Below are 17,872 nucleotides of genomic sequence, written 5' to 3' on the forward strand. Positions count from 1 at the left end.
CCGGTCCAAGACACAGCAGAGCATGAAGAGGTCTCACCGTTCTGGATGAGGGTCTGGGAGCGCGTGAAGCGTCCGTGAACTGCTGTCATGTGAAGAGGACTCTTCCCATCCCGACTCTGACGAGGAGAAACAGAACAACAGGTTTCAGGGCTGATGTGAAGCGTCGCCTCATTTTCACAAACACAAGCTACAACACTTGTGGGAGACGCAGGTAGTCGGTCATCTCCACGATGATCTGTCTTCATCACGCGCTGTTCCCATACACAGAGAGCTGAACAGTGCCTTTACTGCACAGCTAAAGAGCTAGAGCTTCCCTCGACAGGTGGTGGAGACCAAAACCAGAGCTACCAGAGGGAGAACACTGGATTTAGATGCTTTCCTGTAACTCCTGGGTGTGGAAGTGAGCAGCTAACAAGCTGAGCTGAAAAGCTGATGATGAGTCAGTGTTGGGGTCACAGCCGGTACCTGCTGCCTCCCAGTGGCCAAAAGAACCAGTTTTAGGTTACCTGTACATTGACATCGGCCCCGTTGTTGACCAGGAATTCCAGGCAGAGCGCTCCATGTGTGGAGGCAGCGGCGAAGTGCAGCGGGGTGAAGCCCTTGTTGTTGGGCTGGCTGACGTTGGCGCCGTAATCGATGAGCTCGGTGACGACGGCATCCTGACCGTTGAAACAGGCCAGGTGGAGCGCCGTGTTCCCAAAGGCGTTGGACTCATCGATCTGTTGTCACAGCAAAGCAACACGTGTTACCATGGCCACAGAGAGGCCCGCCTGTACGTCTTCTTGTACTTGCTACATAGTGAGGACATTTGGTCTGCTTGAGGGTTCAGACTTGGTTTTAAGGTTAAGGTTAGAATTTGGATATGGTTACGGTAAGGGGCTGGGGGATGCATTATGTCAGTGGGGGTCCTCACAAAGACAGAAGTACAATAGTGTGTGTGTGTGTGTGTGTGTGTGTGTGTGTGTCTCCTGACCTCCACGGCCAGGTTGAGCAGGTGTTTAACCACAGCGATCTGTCCACTGGAGGCTGCCGTGTGGAGGGGGGTGTATCCCCGCTTGTCCTTACAGCTGATCTCCGCCCCCTGACTCACCAGCAGACACACCACATCCAGGTGTCCTGCAGGAGGCGCACCAGAGCACATCAATCACCAGATCTTACATCTTACAGCAACACTACAGCAGGAAGTAACCGGCTGCTTTAGACTCTGTGCAAAGAACAACAGTTTGGTCGACAGACATGTCTGCAGGCAACATTGTTTTAAGCCTAATTTTAGTGCTGATTGATCTATTATCTATTTTTATATGAACGTATTCATTGTTCAGACTCTATAACGTCAGAAAACAGGTCAAATGTTCCTTGTCACTATAGTTTTCCAGCTTTTTATGTGATGATTAAGTTTCATTTTATTTCAGCATTTCCAGGTCCTCAAAGCATTTCTCATCACATCTAAACTGTTGCTATAAGAAGTCATATTCTGTGTTTAGTGGAGTAAGTGGTTAGTATATTTACATGTTATTTCAGTCCATTCATTTGGTGTGTAAACTCACTGCTCACAGCTGGAGCTCTAATGAATCCGTCCTTTGACCATCAGCTGACTCCGAATGAGCTGCTGATTCCAGGAAATGTGATATGTGACGAGCGATACGTCTTTAACAAACTCCACCTTTGTCTCTTACCCATGAACGCTGCCCAGTGCAGCGCCCGGCTGTCCTTCTTGTCGAAGGCGTTGATGTTGGCTCCTTTGGCGAGGAGGAGGTTTACCATCTGACAGACAGAAGCAGAGGGGTGGGGGGCCTTAGTGGTCAGAGCAGAGACGTTATATGTGTGAGCAGGCCCACTATGTGAGTGTTTGAGTCAGTGTGTGGGTGATGGTTTTTATGTAACAGCAGAGCAGATACATCTCAGCTGTTGCAGAAACAGAAGCAGAGACGCCGTCCATCCAGTCTCTCATTGTTGGTTTTAGTGTCAGAGTATTTGTGAATGACTCTGTAGACAGGAGTGTTTCAAATGAATAACCCACTTCATAAGCGCAGTATTCCAGCAGCGCTCGCCCACCTGTTTCCTTCAGCCAGGGAGCACAAGGAGGGCTACATCACTTACATGGTTTGTTGGTGAGACACCGACAGACTGGAGCAGGAACACACACGTCAACTCATTTCAAATACATCCGACCGTCAGTCGGTCTGCAGTACCTCTGTGTGCCCGTTGAGGGCGGCGTGATGCAGAGCGGTGCGTCCGCCGCGGTCCGACACGTTGACACTGCTCAGCAGTGGGATGATGACCTCAGCGCATCGCAGCGCATTATTGGCTGCAGCGACGTGCAGCGGCGTCTGCCAGTTCTTGTCCCGTGCATTCACATCAGCCGAGTGGCGGATCAAAACTCGCACGGCCTCCTGAGAATGAAAGTCAGAGAGAGTTGGCGTTCATACATAAAGAACTCGTAGGAGCCTCTTTCAGGTCTCTGTCTCTACATTAGTGTCTCTGAGGCTCTGAGATGAGAGATGTCATGCAGCACATGACCATGGACTGTATAAAGGAAGTGGACGTAGCTTCAGTGTCTAAGAAGTGAATCCAATGCTGCAGAGCCTTAAAGCTGCATTCTCTTTGAACAGTTTCTGCTCTCAGTCTCTAGTTTACAGTCTTCTTCAGCACAGCAGGACGTTCATTTATCAAATTATGGTCCATTTAGAGGAAGATAGACCAGGAAGGGGGGGGGGGTGCTTTAGGGCGGGGCTACCTGCTCACTGACCAATCAGTCTTTTTGGAATGAATGTCACTTCTGGCTCCAAACAACCAAAATGGCGACGCCCTTAAAGCCAAACTTGAGAGTTCAAAATGGCGTCGACAAACCAACTAGTGACATCACGGTGGCACTAGTAACTAGTGGCATAGGTGATATACCTGTGCACATGACCCTTGTTTGTGTGCTGTAATGTGAACGCCACAGTGTATGAATCACTATGGATACCATAAATGCATAATTACATCATCATCGTGCGTGTGTGTGTGTGTGTGTGTGTGTGTGTGTGCGTGCGCTCACCTCGCTGCGGGATGCCACTGCACGGTGCAGAGGGGTGAGCCACATGTTGTCTTTGGCGTTGACCCGGGCCCCTGCAGAGGAAGAGGAGCACAGACAAACACATGCAGTGAGGAGGTGAAACCAGCTGATCAGTCACAGCTGCACACAGCTGAGAAAAGATGGAGGCGGGAAGGAGACGACACGGAAAGGAGAGGGGGAGGTGAAGATACTTTACCAGACAGGATGAGGAGCTCGGTGATCTCGGCGTCGCCCAGGAAGGCCGCCGCATGCAGCGGGGTGCGTTTCTCTGTGTCCTGGGGGAGGAGGCCGGTCAGTTGGTACATGCTTGTAACGTTAGAAAGGCACAGCAGGGTTTCCCTGACTGCACAGTACTGTGGTTACACACTGAGGTGGGGCTAATTAAAACACGTTTAGACCAACTATAATCACATTTGTTAAAAACACAAGGACATGTGACCAAGCTTTCAGTGATATTTGGCGCTACAGGAAATACTGAGGTTCAATCTGCAGCCACAAGTCTGCAGATCCTTCACTGAAGTAGAAGCACCAACACACTGTCACTGAAAGTGTTCCTGCAGGAAATGTCTCTTCCTATAATGAGGAAACTGTAGTTAGAGGATAAAAGCAGGAAAGAGTCCCCTGTGACTGTTATAGGACTAGTATATATTCCATCGTTAGATTATTATTCCTCATGATGGATGGAAAAGCAGGATGTTATTGTTGGAGCTCGTTCTGCACTATTTAGAGTCGAACTGCAGCTGATGATTCTTTTCTTTCTGGATTCATCTGCTGATAATTTTCTCTCCATCAGTCCACTGATTGTTTAGTTTGGAAAAATGGTGAAAATAGTGAGAAATGGTGTCACAATGTGCCAGAGCCAAAGTGGCTCCTTCACAGTGCCTGTCGTGTCCAAACAACAGCCCAACCACCAACATCACTACAAAACACACTGTGATTATTAAAACAGCTGAAAGAGAGAAGCAGCTACTTCACATCTGAGAAGCTGCAATGTTTTTGCATAAAGAACTCACAAACTCAGGTGTATACTATTGAGTGGTTTCATTTAGAACCAATCACCTCATTTTAAAGGCTCGGTGTATCTGTGAGGTACCCGGCAGGAGCAGTAGGAGTAGGAGTGTGAAAGAAAAGACTCAAGTACCTCAGATGTGTCCTCAAGTACAGTAGTTAAGTAAATAAGTACTTTTGCACATCCTGGAACGCTACGAGTCAGTGAGCACGCTGAGGCCAAACAAAGGAGGCTGTGATATCAGTTCACAGATGATGGGCTGAGCATCAGTGACAGGGCCGTCAGTGTCAACACAGCCATCGCTCCTCCTGGTCAGCTCTGACAGGACCACCCCACAGGACCACAGGACCACAGGACCACAGCCTCTCCGTCTACAGAGGACAGTGGCCGTGCCGTCAGCACACACACATGAGGCTGAAGCCCCCCAGCCCACATCCTGTGCTGCCCTGGTACACACATGTTGTTCATCTACGCCCACATGATGTCGGTAAACACACACTACTGACTGCTGGCCTGTGGCATTCCTCCCTCCACCCTTGGGTGCTGGCTATGACAGGAAGTGGGGGCTGTGGAGGGGAGGGGAGAGAAAACGATGGGGGAGGAAAACGCCAATTTTGAGCACAGATACAGTGGAAAAGGAATCTTTAATCTGCATACAGATCTGGATTCAAATTCACGGTCTGTGTGAGAAGTGTCGTGTCCTCTGATTGGTCGGTATCAGTCTATAAAGAAGTGTCCTCTGATTGGTCGGTATCAGTCTATAAAGAAGTGTCCTCTGATTGGTCGGTATCAGTCTATAAAGAAGCGTCCTCTGATTGGTCGGTATCAGTCTGTAAAGAAGCGTCCTCTGATTGGTCGGTATCAGTCTGTGTAAAGAAGCGTCCTCTGATTGGTCGGTATCAGTCTATAAAGAAGCGTCCTCTGATTGGTCGGTATCAGTCTATAAAGAAGCGTCCTCTGATTGGTCGGTATCAGTCTATAAAGAAGCGTCCTCTGATTGGTCGGTATCAGTCTGTATAAAGAAGCGTCCTCTGATTGGTCGGTATCAGTCTGTATAAAGAAGCGTCCTCTGATTGGTCGGTATCAGTCTATAAAGAAGCGTCCTCTGATTGGTCGGTATCAGTCTATAAAGAAGCGTCCTCTGATTGGTCGGTATCAGTCTGTAAAGAAGCGTCCTCTGATTGGTCGGTATCAGTCTATAAAGAAGCGTCCTCTGATTGGTCGGTATCAGTCTATAAAGAAGAGTCCTCTGATTGGTCGGTATCAGTCTGTGTAAAGAAGCGTCCTCTGATTGGTCGGTATCAGTCTATAAAGAAGCGTCCTCTGATTGGTCGGTATCAGTCTATAAAGAAGCGTCCTCTGATTGGTCGGTATCAGTCTATAAAGAAGCGTCCTCTGATTGGTCGGTATCAGTCTGTATAAAGAAGCGTCCTCTGATTGGTCGGTATCAGTCTGTAAAGAAGCGTCCTCTGATTGGTCGGTATCAGTCTGTAAAGAAGCGTCCTCTGATTGGTCGGTATCAGTCTGTATAAAGAAGCGTCCTCTGATTGGTCGGTATCAGTCTGTAAAGAAGCGTCCTCTGATTGGTCGGTATCAGTCTGTAAAGAAGCGTCCTCTGATTGGTCGGTATCAGTCTATAAAGAAGCGTCCTCTGATTGGTCAGTATCAGTCTGTATAAAGAAGCGTCCTCTGATTGGTCGGTATCAGTCTGTAAAGAAGCGTCCTCTGATTGGTCGGTATCAGTCTGTAAAGAAGCGTCCTCTGATTGGTCGGTATCAGTCTGTAAAGAAGCGTCCTCTGATTGGTCGGTATCAGTCCGTATAAAGAAGCGTCCTCTGATTGGTCGGTATCAGTCTATAAAGAAGCGTCCTCTGATTGGTCGGTATCAGTCTATAAAGAAGCGTCCTCTGATTGGTCGGTATCAGTCTGTAAAGAAGCGTCCTCTGATTGGTCGGTATCAGTCTGTATAAAGAAGCGTCCTCTGATTGGTCGGTATCAGTCTGTAAAGAAGCGTCCTCTGATTGGTCGGTATCAGTCTGTATAAAGAAGCGTCCTCTGATTGGTCGGTATCAGTCTATAAAGAAGCGTCCTCTGATTGGTCGGTATCAGTCTGTATAAAGAAGAGTCCTCTGATTGGTCGGTATCAGTCTGTAAAGAAGCGTCCTCTGATTGGTCGGTATCAGTCTGTATGAAGAGTTGGACTAGAGGACACTAAGGAGTTGGCTGTTTGTCCGTTCAGAACACATACATTGTCGCAGCATTATTTATGTTGAATCTTGTTAGCATAACGTTAGCAGCTGAGCCACAGGGATCTATGAACTGAGGGACTAGAAACATCTCCTGTTGCCACGTCGTATCTATGATCCATCCTATTTACTGGAGCAGTGAACAGTGTTTCCCTTTGGTATAAATGACTGATCTCATTTTTTTTCTTTGGCAAATGACCGTGGTATAAGTGGGATAATGCCCGACAAGATGTCCATTATCAGGAGTTAATGGAGGCAGAGAACCGTCTGACACGCACACGTCGTCCATTACTTCCTGATAATGGACGACTCATCGGGCATTATCCCTTACACATTACACATGGTGACGAAGACTTTTAGAGAATATCTAAATGCTGTGTATGAATATCAGGCTATAGTACAAGGACAAACCATGTATGAGAGCCCTATAGGTGGTAAAAAACATATGCTGCTGTGGCACCAGCTTTTGGTGAAATGTTGTAAAATTGTCCAGGACAACAGTGTTGCACGTCATCTAAAGTACAGAAGTCTGACGGATGAGGAGAAAGTGTCCTGTGGAGTTTTTGACCACTGGTGGCGCTATGGAGTAAGGTGGGCCCCATTTTGTTTGTATTGTGTAAGAGTACGAGCCAACCCCCCCCCCGGGAGCGCACCAGGCCAATGAAGCCAATTTGACATAGTGGTCAAATCGTGTCATTGCAACAGTTACATCTGCGTCCATTCGCTCAGATAACATTTGGGAAGTCTAGAAGAGACGCACGGTTAAATGATTTGATCCTGATTCAGGAGCGAAGGGCTAACCGGCTTGGCAGGCTCACGACACTAGACCGCCATGCTCCGGGCCCTGGGCCCCACAGTGAAGAAGATCTGGGTGCATTTACACCCGGGAAGTCAAACGTTTTTGGCTTCATGCTCCACTGTATCCAGGTCTCTTTATACATCCACAGTAAAACAGGGTTTTTAAAATGACAAGTGTTGTAATGTAAGAGGGAGGAAACACACTCAGCCTGTCTGATTCACACGATGCTGTCTGCAGACTGTTAACTGGATGTTAACAGACAAACTCACCACACCATTAAATGAAGGCAGTGCACCTCCGTAAAAAATCTAACTGGACATTTAGAACTTGTCTCTAAGTATATTTCACTCTTAATTTGAAAAAAGACGTGAAATGAGATTCAGAAAACGTTTTCAGTGGAACTAGGACTCATAGGAACGGTAGGTGGCTTACTGATATTTTTGAGTTTGTAAGGTGGGATAGTTCTTTTTTGTCAAGATTATTAATAGTTTATTTTTAATCACTATCTATTTTTTCATCTTTCTCTCAAGGCATTTATTTGTCGGTCGACTTTAATGGGGGGGGGGGGGGGGGGGGGGCACGTGGTCAGATAAGAATGCTTCCAGTGCTGGAAACTGTACAATATATATAAAATACTTCAGTCTAATACAACGGGTGAAATGTAGAGGAGACTGCTGTTGGAAGGGTTTATCCTAAGAGAGCTCTTGTTATGGACATCATCATAAGACTGTGTGTGTGTGTGTGTGTGTGCGTCCTCACCAGAGCATTGATGTCTTCAGACTTGTAAATGAGCATGCGGATCTCTTCAGGGTCTCCACTGAAAATCGCCTGGATGAGAGGAGGCTGGGGAGGAGACAGGAGCTCAGTCAGAGTGGAACTTCAGTGAACCAAAGTTTCATCAAAGTGAGGCGACGTGGCAGAGCGACATGTTAGACAGAACATTTCCAGGAATTAGACCAAGCATGATCCTTCCCACAGTACACATGGCTGTGTGTGTGTGTGTGTGTGACTTTAAGCTGCCATGTTTACAACAGCTGGAGCAGTGAGGGCTACTAGAGGCTGGATTACTGACAGGACTTGTTCTACGTTGACAGGAGTGAAATATTTGCTGACATGCAGAGAAAATGTTGTTGGTGAAGAATGTGTGTGCTTTATGATTTAATGAAGGGCACTGCCGGAGGTCATGTCTCTGAAGCCCTTATTTTCTTTTCCAGATCCCAGATATGAGGTAAATAGAGGCCCTGCACACACACACACACACACAGAGAGACAGACACACAGAGACAGACACACACACACACACACACACACACACACACACACACACACACACACACACACACACACACACACACACACACACACACACACAGCAGCTATCAGTACCAGTTTTAAAGGAACAGAAGCAGGGCTGCAGGAGTAAAAGATGTTTGCAGTGTAACGTCTTCAGCGACACATAAGTGACTTAAAGGGTTTATTCGAGTTGAACTGTACGTCCTTGTCTGCACATCATGTTGACTTTACATTAAAGCTCTTTAAAGAGGAGATAATCAATAACTGACAATGTGACAGGAGTCTGATCTGCAGCTCTCCTCGTCCTTACAGCGTTCTGTGGTGAGTTCAGCTCTGACAGACTCTCGACGGACTGCCACGGCCTGCAGGGTGGGGTCACATGACCAACAGACACAGCTGAGGGTGCCACTGTGTTTGGAAGCTTGTCTACTAGTACAGTACAGGAACATAAACAGTGAGGAGCCGCATTACACAACTGTCCTCATCACATTAGTGAAAAGCTGCTTTTTTATTTTACCTCCATTTACATTGGACAAATTGCAATTTGAACAATTCAAAACATTTTAATAAGGACTTACAATCAATATAACGATGATCATGAGAAACACAATGAAGACATTTTATTCACGTATATTCATGAAAACAACAATGTTCCAAATTTGATCAAGAAGCCACACGAGGATCTCTTCATTTAGGCCGATACACATCAGCTTTTAAATGAAAGACAATATGTGGGTGTGTTTCCTCCACCAGCTCAGTCCACAGTCTGATTAATAATCATTATTATGTCTTCATTATTAGGTGACAAACATAATCTTCTATAATCACTTCCTGCTGAAATGTGTCCGCTTCTAATAAAACTGTTTCTAATAAAAACTCCCGTCTAACAAAAACGTCATCTACCAGATACCACAGTAAGAGCAGCCCGCACGGCCATGAGTAGTTAGCAAAAACGCTAGCAGGCTAGCTCACTTGGCGTCACATGACCCTCGACTTACAGTTCGTGCTGATCTGTTGAGAGTCTCACTACACGGCCTGCTCAGCACCAAACCACAGTTAGTGACCATTAAACCATTTAGCTGTGAAAGAGACAGCTATTTCCTTCAGGAGGTGGAGGAGACCAAACACAGAGCTAAAATACAGAGAGAAGATTGGACTTAGTGGAACTAGCTGTTTACTAACAAGTAACCAACTCAACTCGATGAGGTCAGGGTTGTGTTCACAGCTAGTTTCTGCTGTCCAAGAGGTCTGAACACATCTTGTAGAATTTTAATACAATCGTATCATCACAATGTGGTAAAAAGATAGATGCAGGGAGGACATATTTCTGTCGGCCAACCAGAGGTCAGCATGGCCCTGGTTCCCTCCACAAACAGCCAATGAGATTCTTCCGTTGGATTCGGGATTGTCTCAGAAAATCAGCTGTGTGGCAAACAAAAGTTTATGATCCTCACATGTTTTGTTCAGAAGGAAGTCGGTGTTTGGCGTGATGTGTGACGTCCTTGACTACCTCTGTAGTCACATGTAGCCACCTGCCTCTTTTAAGACACGTAGAACATAACGCAGACCTAAAACCCCTTCAGAAACTCAGACGCAGGAACTGGAGGGAGAAACTGCTGACTTATGTCCGGCTTTTAGGACTCACTCTCTCTACCACTAGAGCCTTAAAATGCATTCACAAATCTGAAAGACGGCAACATGGTTAACTGGGGAAAACCTGCAAAAACCACTGGAATGGTCCTTTAACATGAAGGAGTGAACGAGTGTGATGTGATGATTTAGACAGCAGGGGGTCGATGTCAGAGCCCCTGCAGAGACAGACATGTGGACTACAGGTAAGACGTGTTACTGATGAAGCAGATTAACAGGCCTCACTTCGCTTCCTGCGTGTTTCTGCCTGACTTCCTGTTGCACAGAGTCTCCTTCTCAGAAACCAGAGAGAGGAACCGCACAGGAGCGTTTCACTTCTGCTTTGCTCACATGAAGGCACAAAATGACACCACTTCCCCATCTGGCCTTGTTTGTGCTTCAGTGTGACTCTGGTGTAAAGCCACATCATCTTATTCCTGTGTAACTGCCACCTTTACATAGTGGAAACCTACGATGAAACACTGTGTAGTACTTTCTAGAACTGTCTTCTCACAGTGTCAACCTGTTCTGAAGAGTAACTTCTATACATACTCATACAACACAATACAATTACAGATGCTCCACAGGTGCTGGTAGGTGTATTTTGTTACCTTTGCTCAGAGCCAGGCTAGCTAGCCCCCCGATTCCCGTCTTTATGCTAAGCTAAGCTAGCCACTTGCCTGCTCCACCTTAATAAATTCCATGCGGACATGACAGCGGTGCCGTTCTTCTCATCAAACTCTCAGCAACAAAGAAAATACATGTATTTCCAACAGCATCCCACTATTCCTTTAGAAGACACTGAGACACAGAGAAGATCGATATGTCACTGAGGAACCGGAGCCAGCAGGTGATCAGCTGAGCTTAGCATGGAGACTGGGGGCAGTGCGGGGGGGACACCTGGCCTGGCTCTGTTCAGAGTTCATGCTGCTTGTTTAATCCACACAGCCCGCCGGTACATTTGGTGCTCGTCTGTCTCGTGGCGACGTCAGGTGACTTTGCCACGGTGGGGTTGCCTGGCAACCAGCAGAGACACCTCACATAGACTGTTGTTAATCGCTAAACAGTTTTAGCACTTCACTTCCTCTAAATCCGCAAACGGACATTTTCCCGTTTCTGCTTGTGTGTGCATTAAACTAAAGAGACAGAAGAGTTAGTGAGCTTTATGTTTGCACCTTCAGAGAGCCTGGTGAGCTGCTCCTTTATGCTAAGCTAGGCTAACCTCATGCCTTTTCAGCTCGAGAGAGAGAGAAAGAAGATGGCTCGGACTCATCTGTCACTTTTTCCTCTGTGAAACTTACACCTATCTCACACCAAGTAATAACTTCACACCACGTAACAAAGCACGCTGCCAAACCAGGAAGTATGTGGGTGACAGAAAGAGATGTGCTCCTATTGGCTGAGGCACCATTTCAGTCCGCTCGAAGCAGTGGAGCACTAATGTAGGTTTGATCAGAGTTTACTGGAGCACAGTGATAAGACATGGAAGTGGAGGGACACATTTAGGGTAGAGAGTAGTGAGCGAGGTCCCAGCTGGGGAGAAAAGGGGTGGGGGGGGTGGGGGGGTTGTGCCTTTAAAGAAGCAGCCAACACTTGGCAGCATGTGGCCTATTTAGCTTTTCTGTCTAAGGGCTTCACACACACACACACACACACACACACACACACACACATTTTTGCAAGTCCACATGCAGAAAAGCTCAAAAAGTGGCAGCAGTGCCCCGTCCCAGCGCTGTGTCTCCGATCACCATGGGGACCTGGAGGGGCACCAGCAGGCCGAGGAGATTTAGGGAGTGTGAGCATGAATGAGAGCATTCCCTCAAACACATACCAGCACCTACACACTGACCCATAGTGGAGCCTGGAGGCCGACAGACTCTTCAGAATAACACCAGTGTGATGCCGGTACTGGCTCTGGAAAGGATCCATCAGCTCTTCCATCAAAATATTTAATGACAATATGCTTATTTAATTATTACATCTGAATCTCAGTCTCTGTCCTTTTTCTGTTGAACGTAATTAAAATGACAAGGGGCAGTTTCTTTGATAGCAGCAGCTGTGATGGATTTGTCTTAGAAGATGGAGAGTAATCATTCATTCATTCAGACAGACCACTGACAGAAATGTTCACTGAGCTACAGAAGCTGGTGGAGGCTAAACAGGAAGTGAAGTCAGAACTCCGGCTCTCTATATCGGTCTCGCTGATATATTGGTGAAGCTCTACTAACGCGGCTGCAGACCATCTCACAGTATCTCAAACATAAGAGTTCATTGTTGTTCCACACATTCTCACATACACATCTCCACACAGTAACAGATAAACGCTGCCTGTGAGCCCCCAGGCTCAGCTAATGACACCCAAACTACATTACTGACCAATGACAAGAGGAAAGTGTTCCTGTTTAAAGCATAACTCCTCTGTTTCTCCCCCTGGTCCTCTGTGTCCACATCCTGGTGTCTGAGTGACTGGTAGGTAGTAAAAGTGTTGGAACTGGTCCAGTAGATCACCTCAGCCAGCAGGAGAGAGACCTGGAAGATCCTTTTGGTTTAACCGCAAACAGCCGTTCTATCGCTCTCTGCACACGCACCAGACTCCATTCACTAAAACAGGGATTTAAGCTCTCTGCACACACACCAGACTACATTCACTAAAACAGGGATTTAGCTCTCTGCACACACACCAGACTCCATTCACTAAAACAGGGATTTAAGCTCTCTGCACACACGCCAGACTCCATTCACTAAAACAGGGATTTAAGCTCTCTGCACACACACCAGACTCCATTCACTAAAACAGGGATTTAAGCTCTCTGCACACACACCAGACTCCATTCACTAAAACAGGGATTTAAGCTCTCTGCACACACACCAGACTCCATTCACTAAAACAGGGATTTAAGCTCTCTGCACACACACCAGACTCCATTCACTAAAACAGGGATTTAAGCTCTCTGCACACACGCCAGACTACATTCACTAAAACAGGGATTTTAGAGCTGCTGCCTCCATCAGTCAGAGTGTTTCTGTTACCCTTTGAGGACCTTGTGGAAGAGGAAGGACACACAGATTTCTCTTTCCATCCCCCACTCTTTCATTCTCTGTTTCTATTCCAAACACACACACAGCCCAACCTGCAACACATAAACATCATGTCCACACAGTACACACACATTCAGTGCGTCCCCTTTAGTGCCCCCCTCCTTTAAAGAATCACTTCCTCTGATGCCTGAGGTGACAGGCCTGTAAGTGCCCCCCCCCCCCCCCCTCGGGGGCCATCGACACACTAGTGATGCCGTGCTAACAGTGGCGCTCTTCATCAGAAGCAAAGAGCCACTGTTCTACATGTTATCAGGCAGTGTGTCAGCTACCGAAAACACACCCAGGAAACAATAGAGGAAACCACTGTGAACAAGACAGAAGGAGAAGAAGACAGGAAATCTGACACATGTGCACATCCACGGTGGACACACACACACACACACACAGACACACACACAGACACACACACACAGAGACAGACACACACACACACACACACACAGAGACAGACACAGAGACAGACACAGAGACAGACACACACACACACACAGACACACACAGACAGACACACACACACACACAGACAGACACACACACACACAGACAGACACAGAGACAGACACACACACACACACACAGACACACACAGAGACAGACACACACACACACACACACACACACAGACAGACACACACACACAGAGACAGACACAGAGACAGACACACAGAGACAGACACACACACACACACACACACACACACACACAGACAGACACACACACACAGAGACAGACACAGAGACAGACACACAGAGACAGACACACACACACACACACACACACACACACACACACACACAGACAGACACACAGAGACAGACACACACACACACACAGACACACACACACACACACACACAGACACACAGAGACAGACACAGACACACACACACACACACACACACACACACACACACACACACACACACACACAGACACACACACACACAGACACACAGACACACACACACACACACACACACAGACACACACACACACACAGACACACACACACAGAGCAGAGCAGAGCTGCAGCAGACAGTCAAAGCCAACAACTTCCTGTGCTTCCTTTGTATTCTGTTTGGTGGGAAGATGTCCTGTTCACATAACTACAACAGGAGAAGACGTGACATCAGAGCACGCAGACCCCAGGTGGACCCCCCGCCCCTGGTACCTAACAATGATAAGAACATGAGGAGGACAACAGGAGATGCAGTGCCCATAGGTGGAGGGGGGGGGGGCTCATCTTAAACCTGACTCACATCATTATAACCGGAGCAACAGGCTGAGCACCACCACCGGCTGCAGCACATTTCCACGTGACCCACTCTTGATCAGCACATGATGAGAGGAAAAAGAGTAGAAGCCACTGAGCTGAGCTGAGCTGAGCTGAGCTGAGCTGAGCTGAGCTGAGCTAGGGCATCAGCTATTGGCCCCCACCAGCTATTGGCCCCCACCAGCTATCGGCCCCCATCAGCACGCTGCCTGAGAACAACAGGAAGTCCCACTTTTCAGAGCTGCACAGAAAACATTGGACTCTGCAGCAGATCTGATAGGACGGAGCTGTGTCACCCTGGACCTGTTTAAGACCCCCCCCCAACATCAGCCCAGCTCTGAGACACAGCACCAAACACACCTGAGTACACTGGAAGACTCATCAGTGAGAGCACACACACACACACTCTCTGTTCCAGTGCAGGACCCCTGTGGTGCTCAGCTTCAGGTAGAGACTCACAGAGAGCACACTGTGACACTATAGAAAGCTCCGGAGCTGCTACTAAAGGGACCCTGTGCCGAGCTCCTCCGGTCCCGGTCTGCGTGAAGCCAAACATCTGATCGACAGAAGCGAGCCCGAGCCTGGGGAGGGAAACACGGCAGGAAGTGTGTGAGGAGGACCGTCCTCCTTTTAGCGGAACACCGAAGCTTTTAGCGAACAAAGCAGAAGAAGAAGAAGAGGACAGATATGGCTGCTGCTGCTGCCCCCCCCCAACACACACACACACACATATACACACACACACACACACACACACACCACCACCACCCCCCCCCCGCTCCTGGAGCATCCTGCACGGGACTAACGTGTGTTTTCCTCGGGAGGCCGCACACACACACACACACACACACATTCAGACACATTTAGGACACGGAGCTAACAGCTAGCAGCGGCTAGCGGCTCTACCTGCTCGGCCAGCTTGAGCACCGCCATCTCTGGGTCATCCGCTCCCTCCGCCGCCGCAGCACCGAGCGCGGTGCGATGCTGCGCCCCGGAACACGCCGCTCCTCCCCCCTCTCTGCGCTCCTCCCGCGGGACTTCAGGGGGCCGGACGCCCCGGGCGGCTCCCTCAGCAGACACACGGGAGGATGAGGGTGGTGACGAAGGCCGGGGCGAGCTCCCGGGCCGGCAGGCAGCCCCGCTCCGCTCGCGCTATCTGCGGCGACGCTGCCGATCCGAGGCGGGCGCTCGGAGTCGCGGGGGGAGACGGGGGCGGTCGGGGGGGGGAGCACAAACGGCACGGGTGTAAAGAATCCACATTTACGGCCGCAGCTGCACGGAGGTCCCGGGCCTCTCTCCCAGCCTCACACCGCCCACAGTAGCCTCCTCCTCCCCGGTCAGCAGAGCCTCGAGCCTCCCGGAGAGGCGGCCAGGCTGCAGTCAGCGGAGCGGGGGTGCACACAGGAAGTGGGGGCCCGTCTCTCCTCCTCTCTGATGCGCCGGAGGAGGAGAAGCTTCCTCAGCACCAACCACAGCCGGAGACTCCTCCATGCTGCCCCCCCATGGACGGCCGGGGGATGACACCCAGAGCACCCCCCCCCACTGTGTGTAACACACAGGGTAACACACAGTAACACACACACACACAGTAACACAGTAACACACACAGTAACAGTAACACAGTAACACACACACACAGTAACACAGTAACACACAGGGTAACACACAGTAACACACACACACACACAGTAACACAGTAACACACACAGTAACAGTAACACAGTAACACACACACACAGTAACACAGTAACACACACAGTAACACAGTAACACAGTAACACACAGGGTAACACACAGTAACACACACACACAGTAACACACACAGTAACAGTAACACAGTAACACACAGGGTAACACACAGTAACACAGTAACACATACACACTGTAACACAGTAACACAGTAACACACACACACAGTAACACAGTAACACACACACACACACACACAGTAACACAGTAACACACACACACAGTAACACAGTAACACACACACACACAGTAACACAGTAACACACAGGGTAACACACAGTAACACACACACACACAGTAACACAGTAACACACACAGTAACAGTAACACAGTAACACACACACACAGTAACACAGTAACACACACAGTAACACAGTAACACACACACAGTAACACAGTAACACACAGTAACACAGTAACACACAGTAACACAGTAACACACACACAGTAACACACAGTAACACACAGTAACACAGTAACACACACACAGTAACACAGTAACACAGTAACACACACACAGTAACACAGTAACACACAGTAACACACACACAGTAACACAGTAACACAGTAACACACACACAGTAACACAGTAACACACAGTAACACAGTAACACACACACACAGTAACACAGTAACACACAGTAACACAGTAACACACACACAGTAACACAGTAACACACACACAGTAACACACACACAGTAACACAGTAACACACACACAGTAACACAGTAACACACACACAGTAACACAGTAACACAGTAACACACACACAGTAACACAGTAACACAGTAACACACAGTAACACAGTAACACACAGTAACACAGTAACACACACACACACACAGTAACACAGTAACACACACAGTAACAGTAACACAGTAACACACACACACAGTAACACAGTAACACACACAGTAACACAGTAACACAGTAACACACAGGGTAACACACAGTAACACACACACACAGTAACACACACAGTAACAGTAACACAGTAACACACAGGGTAACACACAGTAACACAGTAACACATACACACTGTAACACAGTAACACAGTAACACACACACACAGTAACACAGTAACACACACACACACACACACAGTAACACAGTAACACACACACACAGTAACACAGTAACACACACACACACAGTAACACAGTAACACACAGGGTAACACACAGTAACACACACACACACAGTAACACAGTAACACACACACACACAGTAACACAGTAACACACACAGTAACACAGTAACACACACACAGTAACACAGTAACACACAGTAACACAGTAACACACAGTAACACAGTAACACACACACAGTAACACACAGTAACACACAGTAACACAGTAACACACACACAGTAACACAGTAACACAGTAACACACACACAGTAACACAGTAACACACAGTAACACACACACAGTAACACAGTAACACAGTAACACACACACAGTAACACAGTAACACACAGTAACACAGTAACACACACACACAGTAACACAGTAACACACAGTAACACAGTAACACACACACAGTAACACAGTAACACACACACAGTAACACACACACAGTAACACAGTAACACACACACAGTAACACAGTAACACACACACAGTAACACAGTAACACAGTAACACACACACAGTAACACAGTAACACAGTAACACACAGTAACACAGTAACACACAGTAACACAGTAACACAC

General features: G+C 47.9%; 1 protein-coding gene across 2 annotated transcripts in view; it reads right to left on the reverse strand.

Annotated features, from left to right (window-relative positions):
- The window catches only part of ankrd44 (ankyrin repeat domain 44), a 29,728-nt gene extending 14,120 nt beyond the window's left edge, over positions 1-15,608 (reverse strand). For both annotated transcript variants that reach the window (XM_070838684.1, XM_070838683.1), the window contains exons 1-9: positions 15,314-15,608; positions 7,872-7,955; positions 3,255-3,333; positions 3,041-3,111; positions 2,193-2,393; positions 1,677-1,764; positions 974-1,116; positions 507-719; positions 38-116 (exon numbers count right to left, since the gene is read on the reverse strand). In XM_070838684.1, the coding sequence (XP_070694785.1) occupies positions 38-116; positions 507-719; positions 974-1,116; positions 1,677-1,764; positions 2,193-2,393; positions 3,041-3,111; positions 3,255-3,333; positions 7,872-7,955; positions 15,314-15,340 (985 nt within the window). In that variant the 5' untranslated portion in view covers positions 15,341-15,608. The remainder of the gene's footprint in view (positions 1-37; positions 117-506; positions 720-973; positions 1,117-1,676; positions 1,765-2,192; positions 2,394-3,040; positions 3,112-3,254; positions 3,334-7,871; positions 7,956-15,313) is intronic.
- Positions 15,609-17,872: the final 2,264 nt, after the last annotated feature.

Source organism: Pempheris klunzingeri, chromosome 10 (assembly GCF_042242105.1).
Source record: "Pempheris klunzingeri isolate RE-2024b chromosome 10, fPemKlu1.hap1, whole genome shotgun sequence".
NCBI lineage: Eukaryota > Metazoa > Chordata > Actinopteri > Acropomatiformes > Pempheridae > Pempheris > Pempheris klunzingeri.